The following is a 15,646-nucleotide window of genomic DNA, read 5'->3' as shown; positions in this document are numbered from 1 at the left end:
GGAAAAATGTAAAAATTTAAAGCAACTGAGTGCAAAGCATTTTTAAGTTCCCTCAACTTTAAATAAGTAAGTGAAGTGATTGTCACATGTGATACACAGCAGCACAGCACACGGTGCACACAGCGAAATTTGTCCATTTAACCCATCACCCTGAGTGAGCAGTGGGCAGCCATGACCAGCGCCTGGGGAGCAGTGTGTGGGGACGGTGCTTTTCTCAGTGGCACCTTGGCGGATCAGGATTCGAACCGGCAACCTTCTGATTACGAGGACGCTTCCTTAACCGCTAGGCCACCACTGCCACAAGTACATGGGTGTGAAGTCGAGAGAACTTAAAAATGCTTCGCAGCCAGTTGCCTTAAACCTTTTTTTTTTTTTTTTTGCAGTGCATAATCACTTACAATTCCATAGAAAATGCTACTGTATAATAGATCATAACAATATTTGGATATAGAATTTACCATAGTGAGATTGTTCTGAGTTCAGATCGGTTTGTCAGATTTGTCAAAATTATATTGCTTGAAAGGGCAGAACTGTGGTACCTTCTGCCCTTTCGTGACTTTGGGGTCAGAATTCATTTAGAAAAAAAAAAGTAATGTAATAAGTAAATCAAAGTTTCACACGAAAGTCTTTGCCATAAACCTGAACAGTGGCGGATCTGCAGGATCTAGCCTGTATGGTACACTTAAGGCAACCCCCACCCAACGTTATGATTGCTAGCATCATATTGAAAGTGAAGTGAATGTCATTGAGAAGCACAGCAAGCACAGCACATGGTGCCACAATGAAATGTGTCCTTTTTTTTAACCCATCACTCTTGGTGAGCAGTGGGCAGTCTAGAAAGGCGCCCAGGGAGCAGTGTGTGCTCAGTGGCACCTTGGCAGCTCAGGACCCGAACCAGCAACCTTCTGATTATGACTCCGCTTCCTTACCTGCTAGGCCACCACTGACCTATTGCTAGCATCAACTTTAGCCATTGAAACAGCCTTGACATATTGGGGCAATAGACCCCTAATAGACCTCTGAAGGTGTGAGTTGGTGTCTCCATGGATCAGACTTCTTTTTCCACCACTTATTTTTCTGAAGGTTTTGGAGATTCTATGACCCAGCGGTGTAACAGTTTGTTGCTGATTTTTATGCTTCCAGCACATCAACTGCCAGGTACAGTATATCCCACCCACTGCCAGGTGCCACAGTAATCAGTCAAAATGTTATGGCTGATCTCTCTGAAATTAAATAATAACCAAAACATTAAAAGAACCTGTATAGAATAGTTTTTTTTTTGTATAAATTTAGAAAATTTTTTGTAGAAACTCACCACCAAAATTCATGGTTGTACAATATACCACTACTTCTGCGAGATCTTCCCAGCAAGCTAAAGGCTTCTGATAAGGTAGTATGGCACATACTCCGATCCACACTTTGTCATTACATCACTGAAAGGACATGCAAATGGACAACAGAAATCTGATCACACAAGGGTTTGGATTGCCTAAATTCCATTCCTAAATTCACCATTAATCCTGACCAATATTCAAAGTATCCGCATTTACAGTTATAGTTTTTATTAGACACAATCGGTACTGAAAAGGACAGTCCCCCTGGAGACATTACGATTTAAGTGTCTTGCTCAGGGACAGTGGGGTTTGAACTTGTGATCTTGTGTTGGTCTGGTTCATAGGTGTCTGGTTTTATCCACTAGGCTTCCACCATACCTGGACACAGTTGGTCCTGCCCACTCAGCTTCCTGAAGCTGTAACCTTATCAGAATTTATAAAAAGCTTCCCTATCAGAGCAGGAACCGCAAAACAGGTGATTCTTTCACCACTGTTACATCTAACTGAAATCAAGGTGAAGACCAAAGAGGAGGACTGTGGGTTCCTTGGTTTTCTTTCATAGTTCAAGATGGCAACTCTAAAGGAGAAGAGGACTTGTGCACAACGTTGTGAAGATTTCGGTCACTTTGTGTGGAACTCTGACAATGGGACGCTTATGGGCAGGACTCCAATAAAATGGGGTAGGTGTGGAGATTAAACCCTTGTGTTGATGGTAAATAATGTATCTTGATACACCGATCACACACACAATAAAAAAAAAAAAAAAGATAACTGCTCACTAAGGGTGATGGGTTGAATGCAGAGGACACGTTTTGTTGTTGTGTGCACCGTGTGCTGTGCTATGCTGTGTATCACAATGACAAAAACTTTTACTAAAATCAGTGTCTAGAAGGCATGGAAGAGCATGTAGGAACATTTCTGGTCTTAATGCCGAGGTCTGAGCAGGGATGAGTTTGGCGTGGCTTAGACATCTTTGACACTATGTCTCGGAAACAACACAGCAACACACGGCAGAGCCGCGTCTAAGCTCACATCAAGCTCAACTGCAATTCTTCACAGCCCTGATTTGGCATGTGGGCCACATCAGTACGCGTGCCATCACCTGACTTTGCTGCGTCCTTGTGATACAGCGCACCTCAGCTTATCGCCACTAAACGTTCATGACCCACCAGGGTACCCACATGAGATTAGCAAGTCAGCAAGATAAGCCTGGGTTTCCTCTCAGATGTCAGACGCATGTCCTTCAGCATAGATAAAATAGAAATGGTCCCTTTCCCAAGATATTGTAGAGAGGGGGGACATGCAATGGACAAAGGTTCACCAGAGACATGACTTTATGTGGCCAACTGGTGTGTTAACAGCAACCAGCCCCAATGTGCAATAGGCCATAAGCTCAAATTTATATGTATTTTTGCCAAAGAATTCCGTATTAGCCATATTTCATGAATTTGTTGCAATGGTCATGATTTTATATGGAAACTTTACAGTTTGAAGGTTTCAGTGATCGTTACGGGAATATCTCTCTGCTTCTCTTTAACAGTCTACATCAGCCTGTACTACGTGGCATTTTACATTGTGATGACGGGGCTCTTCGCTCTGTCCATCTATGTCCTGATGTACACGCTTGATCCGTACGAACCCGACTACCAAGATCGATTACATTCGCCGGGTAAGAGAATTCCCGTGGGTTCGTGCTGACAGCACCGAGTTTTTTTCATCAGCAAATGCAATTACATTAAGAGATAAATGTCTTAGATAATAACAATCAATACACAGATGAGCAACAGAGAGCAAGGGGGAATGATTGAATGAATAAATAAATGAAATTAAATAAAAAGTAAAAATTAAGTAATAACTAGGGAGTTTTTTTTTTCAGGAATACACCTGTTTTAGTTGTAACCTTGCAGTAATGTGGTAAGTGTCTCCACTGTTAGTATTAACAATCCTAGCTAATATGTGTCTAATACATTGTCTAATACATTTACATTTACATTTATGCCATTTATCAGACGTCCTTATCCAGAGAACCTTACAATCAGTAGTTACAGGGACAGTCCCCCCCCCTGGAGACACTCAGGGTTAAGTGTCTTGCTCAGGGACACAATGGTAGTAAGTGGGCTTTGAACCTGTGACTTTGGGGTCTTCTGGTTCTTAGGCAAGTGTGTTACCCACTAGGTTCGTACCGCACTAATACGACTGGTAAAACCTATTCTAGACTTAGTTTTGTCCATATTTTGGAGATGTTTACCAGGAGTTGCCCCATATTCTTACATTCTACATGCGCTTCCTTTTTCAGGGGTAATGGCTTGGCCAGACACATACAACGATCTGGATTTAGATATCTTCTACAACATGTCTGACCAGCACAGCTGGATGAAGATGTCAGAGTGCCTGAAACACTTCCTTGTTCGTGAGTCTCCCCTTAGATCAGTCTGGGACGCGGCCACTGAAAAGTCATAACGTGACCTGCTTGAGATTAAAAAAGGATTTCATTAACCAGGACATCACAGGGCGCTTTGCATTAATCTGAGTAAATCTGATTAATTCATTTAATTATGGCCTAGCGTGTAGGTTAAATGGGGTTTGGCAATTACTGCAGGCAGGCCCAAGTCTGGAGGTTTTTCAGGATTCATGCAATAAAGTGTCCAAAGAGGGGTTTAACCAACTTAATCAGTGCCATCCTGTCTTAGCCTACAACGATACGACACAGACGCACACCAACCACCACAGCTGCACGCAGGGACACTACTTCTTCCAGAAGAAGTTCGAAGCTCCGGGGCACACCAAGTGGGCTTGTCCTTTCACCCAAAGCATGCTGGGAAACTGCTCTGGACTAGAAGATCCCTCGTTTGGCTACAACGGATCTGAGCCCTGTGTGATTATCAAAATGAATAGGGTAAGTGCAGTTATACTATACTAAGTAATACTAGTTTAATAATTATATGCATTTTGAAGGTGGGCTTAAAATCTGATATGGTTGCTTTGTAGATTATTAACTTCCTGCCCAACAATGGAACTGGCATGGCGCCTTATGTGAACTGCACTGTGCTGGTGAGTGTAGAATGTCCTTTAATATTTTAACGCAAGTGATTGTGAATTATATGCTCATGTTTATTGATGCCTGTAGGATGGCCACAAAAATGTGGGCGAGATGGAGTACTTCCCCAAAAACGGCACACTTGACCTCTCCTATTTCCCTTATTACGGCAGGAAGGCACAGGTGAGCACATCATGTCAGCGCAGAGAACCAGAGAACACCCCTCCTGCCAAGTTCTCATTGTGTCCCCCTCATATTTGATTACTTTCTTCCAGCCCACATACATCAACCCCTTGGTGGCTGTGAAGATCCACCTTGTCCAGGAGCGCGAGGCCAAGATCCAGTGCCGCGTTGTGGCCCACAACATTGCCTACCAGAACTTTTACGACCCCTATGAGGGCAAAGTGATCTTCCACATCAGGGCCTCGAGTTAGGCCCCCAGAATTTAAACACGGACAGAAGTAAAGCGGCATGCCCTTTAAGCACAGGATGTAGTTTAAATTGGAATCCAAATGTACCATGTTTTAAAAAGCACCTTTTAATTTGAATTAAATGGATCATAACCTGCGGTTTTGACTAGTGTAGGACATGTAACATGCACACAAACTTTCCTCTGTGGCATAAAGGTTCTTTTATCTGCTTTTACAAGTATTTCTCCAATGTTACCATATATTTACTTTTACAGCATTTATCAGACGCCCTTATCCAGAGCGACTTACAATCAGTAGTTACAGGGACAGTCCCCCCCAATGGTAGTAAGTGGGATTTGAACCTGGGTCTTCTGGTTCATAGGTGAGTGTGTTACCCACTAGGCTACTACCACCCTACTTAATTAGTACATTAAATAATTATACATTAATGGTCAGAACCCTTTACGCTGTTGTGAACTATGCTTCTTTTTACAAAAATCAGACAAGATCTGAAAGGCTTTGGGCTGCAAATGATTTACCTGACCAACTTTGTACATTTTATATTTAAGCAATTTTCTTTTATATTTGGATATACAAAGAATGTCAATAAAGTCCCCCCGCTCTTGTGATTCTAGTTTTTTCCTGAATTGCTCACTAAATATTAGATTAACTTGGAAAAATCATTCAGAATGTTACATAATTTAAAGAACAGTTAACTGCACTTGTCCAGTTTTAGTAAGGTGCATATAAAATATATTTGCAATTAACAGTGGCAGTGTGAAAAGCCAATAAACACGCAGTGCTTAAAACATTGCATATATTTAATTACCAAACTTATATTACAGAAAGTAATTGGAAGAGACGCCTTATTCATCTATTAAAAAATGTTTAATAAGGAAGGAAAAAAAAAAAAAAAAAAAAATAGTGTACCCGAGACTCCATTCCGGTTCTGGGCAACACCACAGGAAAAACGTTCCTCTTGGTTCCATTTTGGAACTTAGTTTTGGAATCAGAAGCTGCTCCTGGGATTAATCCACCTCCTCCTCCACATTTGCATAAAGCAATGAGAAGGTGTGATTACCAGAAGATGGGCATGAGAGAGACACACACACACACACACACACACACACACACGAGGGGGAAAAACATCATACACAAAGACCTGGTCTTTGCACAGAGCTGCCTTCAGAACAGGAAACCAAATCCATTGAGAAAAACAGATTAGCGTTATTAAAAACAACTGCAGTGCCTGGTAATCCATGGCTTGTGGCACGGTGGCAGGCACATGCCCGCCATGTAACACAGCGCCATACAAATGGGTTAAAATGAAAAGAAGAAAAAAATAATAAAAAAATCATCTTTGTGAGCTTATGTACCCTCTGGTTACCAGTGCATGCACAATCAAACTGATATTAACTTCACAGCAGCCATGAATCTTATGTGTGTGAAAAGTTAGTTCTTAAGTGTCTTCATTTAAGCAATAAACCTAATACATGAAATGATATGTAGCTCCCCAAAAGGACAAAGTGAGTCCACACTCAGCAATTAATACTTTCAGGTCCCATTCTCTCTCCAAACCCCATAAAAACTGACCAGACAGGTTAAAAGATTGTGACCTGTATCTGTATACATTAAGTCATTTAATATAAAGGCATTATGCACCAAACAGAAATATGCCTGATATACTCGGCAGGCAGGAGACCCTCGGATGAGTCGGGCGAACGGGTAACGAGTGAGGAGTGTGGCCCTGTGACGCTGGCTGGATGTACGAGTTGAAGAGGCAGTGAAATGTCTGGGAGATGGCAGTGTGAGAGAGAGTGTGCATATGGGAAAAAGAAAGCAAGGTGGCAATTAAATGAAAAAGCTAATCATCTTCATCATTCTCATCGTAGTCCTCATCGTCATCCTCGTCGTCCATATATGAGGCAGGAGTCTGTACACGGGAGCCGCTGTAGTGAGAGTCATTTGAGCTGGAAGCCATAGTCCCATCCCCACCACAGTCACTGTCAGTCAGAAACACAAGGACATGTCTCTTAGTGAACCTCTGAACTGTTCCTGAAATGATGGCACACCCTTTCAACAGAAATAAATCTAATCGCGATGTCAGTCTGTGCAATTACATGAAGCAAAAAGCTGTGATTTAAATTATTAGTACATGGATTGAACATATCACTCATTCTCTCAAAGTTTGCGAGCTCACTGAAGTCTGACTTCAGTCGAATGTGACGTGTTTGGTCACATGACTTTCGATTCGGTTCAATGGAGACCTCACATTTGTGACTATATGGACTATAGACATATGGGTAAACGTACGTCAACGTCGCCGCCATATTGCGATAAGCTCTGCTGTGGAGTGAAGCATATACATGTCTATGGTGCATAAAAATGCATCACTCTTGTGCTGCTTGGGGCTGTACAAACCGCTGTACGCTCCAAACCAGATGCCGGGGATTACATTTCATAGGTAAGGCTGGACAATTGTTTTGAATATATTTGGCCATTAGAAAATCCAATTTTATTAGGCTAAGCTAGCGAAGCTATGCATTCCTGTGTTCAAGTCAGCCTCCAAACAACGTTTTGGCTAAACATAGGCATTAACTATTTAGACTGTTCTTAGCTGTTTAGTTAACTTTTCTCAAACATTGAAGGTCAGTTTACAAATCTTAACCTTAGCTAAGCTAGCAAAGCTATGGATCCTTGTGTTCAAGTAAGCCTCCAAACAACGTTTTGGTTAAACATAAGAACTATAATATGGGATTTTATAATGGCCAAATATAATCAAAAAAGTTGTTTAGCCTTACCAGGGTTTGTCATTCGACAGTAATATAAAGAGTTTTTTGTGATTATTTAATTTAGTAGAATATTGTATTTTGAAAGCACTGGGCATTTCAAGTTGTTATAAGTAGTTTGTATGTTTCATTTTGAAATTAAACATTTCACTATTAGTAATTTGTATGCGACTTTTCATTGATATACAAGCGTCCTTTAATCATATCACAATTGCATATCGCAATATTGATCTCAAAAATTGCAATATGTCTTTCCCCAAATCGTGCAGCCCTAAATAATTCCAAGATGAAATATAATTTTAAAGATCCCCTGGCCTGAAAGCCACTGGTAAATACTAGAACCTATCATCTGAAAACACTGCATGCAACCCAGTTGCAATTATTCAGGGTTCTTACACATTTTTACAAAAAAGTCATTTCATGGCCATATGTTCTCAGAAATTTCTGTGCAACTGTGAAAAAGAACATGATAAAAAGTCAAAATGTCATCCAACTTCATGCAAGCCTGAGTAAAATGGAAATATGTACACGCAGCACCATGTGACATGGTTCACTGCGTAAAGCCAGCAAAGATACTGTAGATGTACGCTAGTTCTAAATGTTGTAGTTGCAAACATAGAAAATTTTTTTCTTGCACCGTCTTACAGGAACGTACTTCATATTATACATTCATGTGTTATTCAGACTTTCCATTACTTTTCCATGACATTATGTGTTAATTTCATATTCCAAAACGTTTCAAGGCCTGGAAATTTCTCTTTCAAATTCAATGACTTTTCCAGGTTTTTAATGACTTCAGGAACCCTTCTAATTGTGATTGTTTGAGATTGCAATAACTTAGAATGGTTTCTATTCATTTCTATGAAGGTAGTTGAGTAGTTTTTGATATTGTCCGATATTTTTTTTTTTTTTAATGACTGAAATTGTGAATAATTCATCACGTTGGGTGTAGGCCAGCTGAGAGAGTTGGATCTGTGTAACCTGGAAATAAAAACTGCAGCCCCGTCCCAGCGATAAGGGGATAAACCTTATGAGCATAATCAGCTATTGTTACCCCGACATCCTACCTCTCCAGGAGGCTTTCTGCACAGTGATGGTGGCCTCCATGACTTACCCAGTTGTGTGAAAGCGGCTACCATTGGAGCCTCCTGTCATGAAGACACTGGTGATTGGTCCCTGAGCCATTTCTATATATACACACACATGAGAGGGAGGAAATTTCACCATATGGCTTCACTTGGGTAGACGAGAGGGTGGGTAAACACAGTGGCTGGTGTAGCGTTGTGGTGTTAACTAAGGTAAATCTTTAAAAAAAACAAAAAAAAAAACAAAACTGGACTGTTGATGTGGAGGGAACTGGTTTTTGGTACTAGGATGTTTGTGCTGACCAGTGACGTAGGGCTCCAGCGCTTTGGGCACCAGGCTGCGCGCCTGCTTCAGGTCTGCAGGGGAGCACTTCCCAGCCTCCAGCCCATAGGCCATGCCCATCCGCTTCAGCACCTCGATGTCATCATGGATCTCAAACATGTTGTCGAAGTTGAACAGGTACTCAAACCTGCAGCAGACAGGACAGCAGAACAGAGTTACACGGAGACCTTCGGCCCCATAAGGAAAGCTGAGAAGAAACTCACTTGTCGTTTGAGATGCTGCAGTCGATGACGGTGCGCCGACTCGTGCTGATGATGATGAAGGGTAACTGGATGATTGAGTTGGCAGTGGGAGGCCTGTTTGCCTGCTGCTCCAGGTCCCGGTTGCGCTGCACCAGGCGCTTAAACGCGATTTGCTGAGTTAAAAGAAGTTAAAAGAACCACAGCAGGCCTGTCAATGCTTGCTGAAAGATTAGGTTGTGTTATTGCTTGCTGGAATAACTGTTTGTCTGGGTCCAGTGATTCATAACTTCATTCACCGATTTCATTAGGCCCTCTGAAACCTCATAAAAACTCAGATTTTAATAGAAAAACTGCAAAAGCTGGGAGAATGATGTGCAAGGGTCTGCCAATGGAATAAGTGGGGTTTATTTAAAAGGAGGGTGGAATCAAAGTCTACGTCATAATGATTATAAAAAATATATTAATTGCGGTCATAACTATTACTACACATTTAACATAAATATTGCTATACAACATGTTCTGAAAGTTATGTTCCACGTTTTCTTCGGTGGTGTGATGTGAGCTTGAGGAACAGCAGCAAATTACCTGCAGTATGAGCTCCTGCAGCTGAGACTGTTTCTGTTTGATTCGCTCCAACCTTCTCTGCTTCTCGGCCTGAGGGAGGAGGCACGGACAGAAGCAGAGCTCAGACCCTTTATGACCTGGTACCAGTTCATTAATGCGCATCAACAACACTAAACAAGTCATTTGGTTGGGTGGGGGTGCATCTGCTTACCTCCAGGTTGCTGCACTCCTGGGCAGAGTTGGTGGGCAGGCCTATCCACTTGATCTCCTTCTTCTCTTTGGAGATGATGTTCATGGCCATGAGAACATTTAATGCATCGTAAACCCGCCGGCGGATATTCTTCTGGTCATACACTTGCTGCAGAGAAGAAATATAATCAGGCTTACACGACAATGCCTTAAACAAAACACACATCAGAATAATTGTTTACAGTATTTATCAGATGCTCTGATCCAGAGCAATTTACAATCAATAGTTAAAGTGGCTGTCCCACTCAGAGTAAGGGACACAATTGTAGTAAGTGGGGTTTGAATCTGTGACTTTGTGGTCTTCTGCTTCATAGGGGAGTGTTGTTACCCACAAGGCCACTACCACCCTACATGAAAAACCTGCAGGACTCACGCCATCGTTGGGGGAGATGGGGTTGTCCCCTGAGCTGAACTCAGCCACAAGCTCGTCGGCCACCTCGTTATAAGACGTAATGCCCTTCTTCTGCACCTTCTCGCACACCTTCATGGAGAAATGCCTCAGGCCCTTCCCGTTCTTCTCGCCCTTCCTGCTTCGACGCCTGTAAGGACATAGCAGAAGTGGTCAATTTTAGATACTCCAGAATACCCTCCAGCTCCATACAATTGAAAGGTGGTATACTTTTTTATTTATGGGAACACTACAACAGTGACCAATGGCCGACCTTCCCAACTGCGTTGCTGCGTTTGTGTCTGTAAAACTCACCCTGTTGACCAGGGCGAGGCCTCGTTGGTGTGTGCCTGTGTGCTGGGTGTGTGTGGACTCGCCACAAGTACGGTACTGTTGGAGGCGCTTGGCCTCTGTGGCGTGCCGATCACCTACAAAAGACACTCCCCGTCACCATGACATCACCTGCACAGATCTCAGATTTCAGGGAAAATAGCGAGCGCAAATAGTACCAATAATAAGAATGACATGATCAACGTCCTGCAGATCAGATTTCAATTTGACCAGGAACTTTTCGGGAGCTTCTACAGCCCCGGCACCTGCTCCCCTACCACATGAGGTAAGAGCCCTGCTTGGGCGCGGCGGCTTGTCTCGTTAAGAGGATGATAACTTTGATGCGAGTGTAATCCTGCTGACTGTGGGCCTTTCCTGAGCAGCTTATACGCCCGGGTCACCTCACACCAATGTTAATGGAGGGCTTTGCTGCCATGGAGACCTCCACACCTGGGATGGAAGGTCCGGTGACATTTTGGACTGTGCGCGCAGGGAGATTAGGCTATAGACTCAAGAACACCCCGGACTGTACCAGAGCTACAAATGAACAACTATGGCTGTGTGGACTTCTGTTACGAAGTGATTGGTGCATATTCTGCATATTGATTGAATCATGTGGGGGGGCTGCATTGAGAAATCAAAAATCTTTATATATATATTTTAATACTGTGTGTGCATGGCACCCTACAGCAACAAAGAGTTGCAAAACAGTGTCCCTTATGTTTATAGCCCTTGTTGAAAGTCAAACTACATCAGCCTGCTACACTTGGAAGATTGCACGTTCGAATCCCGATCCGCCAAGGTGCCACTGAGCAAAGCACCTTCCCCACACACTGCTCCCCAGGCGCCCGTCATGGCTGCCCACTGCTCACTAAGGTGGTGGGTTAAATGCAGAGACCTCATTGTGTTGTGTGCACCGTGTGCTGTGACAATCACTTCACTTTCTAAATAGGCTTGAATGAACCCACCGGGTGTGCTTACAGACATCATGTTGCCGGGAAAATTGTACAGGAACAAGCACATGCATGCAGGACGGCAACTAAGATAAGTCACTGCAAACTACACAAAGAGGAAATATGCTAGCAAACTTTTCCCAGCATTTTGACTGAACAGCTCCATCCCAAAACATTAGCGTTCCTGTGGCGGGCAAGCAAACTCTTATCAGCACAGAGAGGGGTCCACATTTTTATTCATGCATGCAAACGAGAACGTAGTGAACAACTGACCACATGAGGCACGATGTTGATGTTGGCGGGACCCAAAGTCTTTGGCAGGAGCTGTTTCCCTATGGCCACAGTGGAGGGGTGCACCGCCATCACAGACAGCACACCTGAAACACCAAGAAAGGAGATCCTTGAGCCTCATACACAGAAATATGCTCTTGCCGTGTTCACACTGCCACCTGCTGTTCACACAAGTTCATGCAAATCATTCAGAAAGGGGAAATAAGAATGTGTGCAATCTTCCAATAAAACATGTTGCTGTGGAGGACACTCCACTGCAGGACCAACCTTTGCTTGGGCTGACATTTTGATCAATGAAGACCTTCAGTTCTCCATTGGCTTCCATCTGGCTGGCCTGCAGAGACAAGCAACCATGCCAAAAAGAAAGAGAAATAATATAAATATATATACATACACAAACATACATATACACATACACAGAGAGAGACATAGAGAGAGGACTGAGCCTGTCACTTTATTATTATTATAGTATATCAAAGGGAGAGAATACAATTAAACAAATACTTAAACCAGCAAGCATGTGGCATTGTCAAAGCCATTTGGAAGGTTGACCTGCACTCCTGAATAGTACCATAGCAACATACAGACCCCCCCGCCCCCTCATACAGACAGTAAATCACATTGAAACTACCGTCTGAATGGCAGAAGGAAAACCTACACACAAAGGTGAAAAATTAAAGTAACTGCAACAGATTTCCGCTTTTTGCTCCTTCCAGGTTAGCTGAACATCTAAAGTTTACCGAACACCACAGTGAGTACCAGGTTCTCCACAACAGAATGTTTAACCATGCGCCGGAACGACGTTGCCAGGCAACAGTATTAACATCTGGATCATGGACAGAACAGTTTCCTCACAGTACGCTACAACACGTACATGCTCGCACTATACTGTGAGAGATCTAGTCCACTGCACCAACTCAGTCTGGCTAAAATGTTGCCGACGGCACCACCTCCTTTCCTGTTAATGTGGTATTTGTTTGCCAGCTGTGTTGCCATGGAAACCTGCGTGCTTAAATTTCTAAATGGGAGTTACACACAACTTGGTCCAACGCTTCTGCTTTCCAGTCTGTGTTGTCGGCGTCGCCCACAACTTCGCCAGCCGGGCGCAGGGGCGAAGCTCTGCACGGCGTCACTCGGCCAGAAGCAGAATTGAGGGTGCCCAGGGCGGTTAAACGCGATTGGCCTTTACAGCCACTGTGGAAGGTGCGTGTCGGACCAGAGTTCAACCCCGGCATGTCTCTGCGAGGGCGCGCGTGCACGCGCTCCTTGATGAAATTCCTGGCCCAGCCCCAGACACCCAAATGATTTACGACCCCGAGACCATCCAGTCTGCTACAGCAGACGGGGACCAAAGCCCAACAGACTCAACGCGGAGTGCCGAGCATGGAACGAATATGAAATCTGAAACATACAGACATATGGGCAATGGCAACCCCGAACGGCCAAGGTGCCACAGCAAAGCACCGTCCCCACACACTGCTCCCCGGGTGCCTGTCATGGCTGCCCACTGCTCACCAAGGGTGACTGTTAAAAGCAGAGGACACGTTTTGTTGTGTCACTGTGTGCTGTGCTGCACTTCACTTTCACTTTGAAACGTTACAAGAAGGTATTTACTTCCACTACCCCGAGGGCTCGTGACTGATCAGAAAGAAACGAGACGCAAGCCAGAGGAGCGGACGGTAACAACACGTATTAAACGAGAGATGCCGCAAATTGGCTGGACCCATTACCCATTCCCCCAGAACGCACAGGGAGCATGCAAAACCCGGGTGAGTTTAAATTCGCTTCCCTTTTCTACTTTATACTTACGGTCCCGGCTGAGATTAAGTCAAATGATGCACAGTTCAGGAAGTGAGGATGGGGGGGTGAAAAAAAAAAAAAAAATCCAATTTCATCTGAATTAAAGGAAAAGGGGCAACAATTGCACCATAACGCACGACTTACTCGGTTTTTATTTTTAACAGCAGGTACAGAACCATCATTCACTGGCCTGCAAGCTACCCAGCTTTTTTTTCTTCTGTTTGAACAAGCAGACACAGTGAAGAGTACCAGGCTGTGGCCTCCACAAAGAACACTGACCCGGCTCCAGCGCGGCAGGGCCGGCGGCCTTTTTACCCACAAGCAGCCCGAATCACGCAGGCTTTCCGCGGTTTTAAACGCAACTTTTCCCCCCCGCCCGACACGCACGTAAACACGGGCAGGCCTGCGAACCGGGAAGGGGGGTCGAGAAAAGTTTCGCCGCCTTGCGAGCGACGTCTGCGCCGCTTACGGCCGTTTCTTCGCAAGGATCGCAAATGCAAAGAAAACGAGCGTTGAAATCAGGGGCCGCAAAACGTCCTGATGCTACGGATCGCACGGCGATCGGGATCGTGTCGGAACAATGGGAACTTTTCTCGGTTCTCCTCGCGGAAACGGTGCGTTTAGCACGAGGGAAGCGGGGGAAGAAAAAAAAACGCGCACGACGCAAAACGCGAACACGAACGCGTCGGACTTACGCTCCGGCTCCTCGAAATCCTATTTAATATTCGCATGGAAGACAGCGGAGGAAGAGGAGGTCTAATCCCGCAGACAAAACAGGAAACAACAGCGGGCAGGAGGCGAAGCGGGAAGGGGGCGAAATCCGCACGCCTGCCGACGAAAACAGACGAGGCGCTCGGCTAACGCCGAAAAAACGGCAAAAAAAAATAAAGAAAGATGAAGCGGTCCTGGTTCGTGCCACACACCGACAAAATGGATGCTCCGGTCGGGCTGCAGTTTAACTCGCCGCCCGGGGTGACCGATCGACCAATATCGGCGCAAACCCGGCGAGTTAGCGTGAATAGGCCGGGGCTGCGCGGTGAAACGGCGGACGGTGCGTGGGTCTCCGACTCCGCGATCCCCACGGAGAGAGGGAGAGAGAGAGAGAGGGGGTCCGAAGCCGCCCACGTCGAACGCACGACGTGCAACCGAGAGTCCCACCTAAAAACAACAACAATAATAATAACGAGTAGCCGGCTGGCCAACCGATGTCCCGTCGGCGGGGTCACAGTCACCCGGAGGCGATGACAACGTCCCTCACGCTGGGACGCACTTGATAAGCGTCAGCCATTTTATCTCGAGACAAAAGTGACAATGTTTTGGAGTTGTCACCGGGCGCGCGAAGAGCCCCGCGGAGCCACCGTGGCGCGGCGTCCACGCGGCTGTGGCTTAAGCGCAAGCAGACGTCGGTCCTTTTGGCGTCAGCGATCCCCCAGCCGGCCGCCAAGTTCGCGAGAGAGTGCGTCCCGTGGCAGGACACGTCGCTAGTCGCGGCTTCAGGCATATGCTAGCAACTGCGCCCGGCTAGCGCGTCGTCCCCTCCGCTAGCTACGGTTCGACGTCGCACGGACGCGGAGAGGCGCGACGGAAACTCACTCAGCGCGGCATGGAGCCGGCGCGACAGGCGGGCAAGTGTTGGCGAACTTCGCTGAAAGTTGGCGTCGCCTTCGGCCACCTCAGCCCGGCGCCGACTTCGAGCTAGCCCGCTAATTCACAGAACTGCTGCAGCCCAAACTGAGCTTGGCGGTGTCCTCCGGGTTCGCACTCTGATTGGCCACGCGTCGCACGACGTCATCACGCAACCACGTCACGGCTCCGCCCTCCGCCTTATGGTGCGTGAACATTTGGCGCGCCTTTCTCGTGGACCTAATAGTTTTCTACCCTGCCGTGAATA

General features: G+C 45.3%; 2 protein-coding genes across 6 annotated transcripts; one reads left to right on the top strand and one right to left on the bottom strand.

Moving 5' to 3' along the window:
* The first annotated feature begins 1,405 nt into the window (after positions 1–1,405).
* LOC114764777 (potassium-transporting ATPase subunit beta-like) lies at positions 1,406–5,410 on the top strand. Its single transcript, XM_028954697.1, has 8 exons — positions 1,406–1,809; positions 1,897–2,014; positions 2,875–3,003; positions 3,631–3,744; positions 4,025–4,230; positions 4,323–4,385; positions 4,462–4,554; positions 4,647–5,410. The coding sequence occupies exons 2-8, from the start codon at positions 1,903–1,905 to the stop codon at positions 4,803–4,805; spliced, it is 876 nt and encodes a 291-aa protein (XP_028810530.1). The 5' UTR covers positions 1,406–1,809; positions 1,897–1,902; the 3' UTR covers positions 4,806–5,410.
* Positions 5,411–5,584: 174 nt separating this feature from the next.
* Positions 5,585–15,505, bottom strand: tfdp1b (transcription factor Dp-1, b). Of its 5 annotated transcripts, none has more exons than XM_028955429.1 (11): positions 12,993–13,744; positions 12,223–12,289; positions 11,938–12,041; positions 10,697–10,809; positions 10,367–10,532; positions 9,956–10,102; positions 9,766–9,834; positions 9,202–9,353; positions 8,959–9,125; positions 8,685–8,757; positions 5,585–6,784 (listed from the first exon to the last, which is right to left on the bottom strand). In XM_028955429.1, the coding sequence occupies exons 1-11, from the start codon at positions 13,188–13,190 to the stop codon at positions 6,646–6,648; spliced, it is 1,395 nt and encodes a 464-aa protein (XP_028811262.1). In that variant the 5' UTR covers positions 13,191–13,744; the 3' UTR covers positions 5,585–6,645. The 5 variants fall into 5 exon arrangements, with proteins under 5 accessions (XP_028811262.1, XP_028811264.1, XP_028811266.1 ...); XM_028955433.1 differs by lacking the exon at positions 12,993–13,744 and adding an exon at positions 15,349–15,505 and having other exon boundaries at positions 6,646–6,784; XM_028955432.1 differs by lacking the exon at positions 12,993–13,744 and adding an exon at positions 14,451–15,233 and having other exon boundaries at positions 6,646–6,784.
* Positions 15,506–15,646: the final 141 nt, after the last annotated feature.

Source organism: Denticeps clupeoides, chromosome 15, assembly GCF_900700375.1.
Source record: "Denticeps clupeoides chromosome 15, fDenClu1.1, whole genome shotgun sequence".
NCBI lineage: Eukaryota > Metazoa > Chordata > Actinopteri > Clupeiformes > Denticipitidae > Denticeps > Denticeps clupeoides.
The sequence above is the reverse complement of the archived record's forward strand: the minus strand, read 5'-3'. Positions and strand labels throughout refer to the sequence as shown.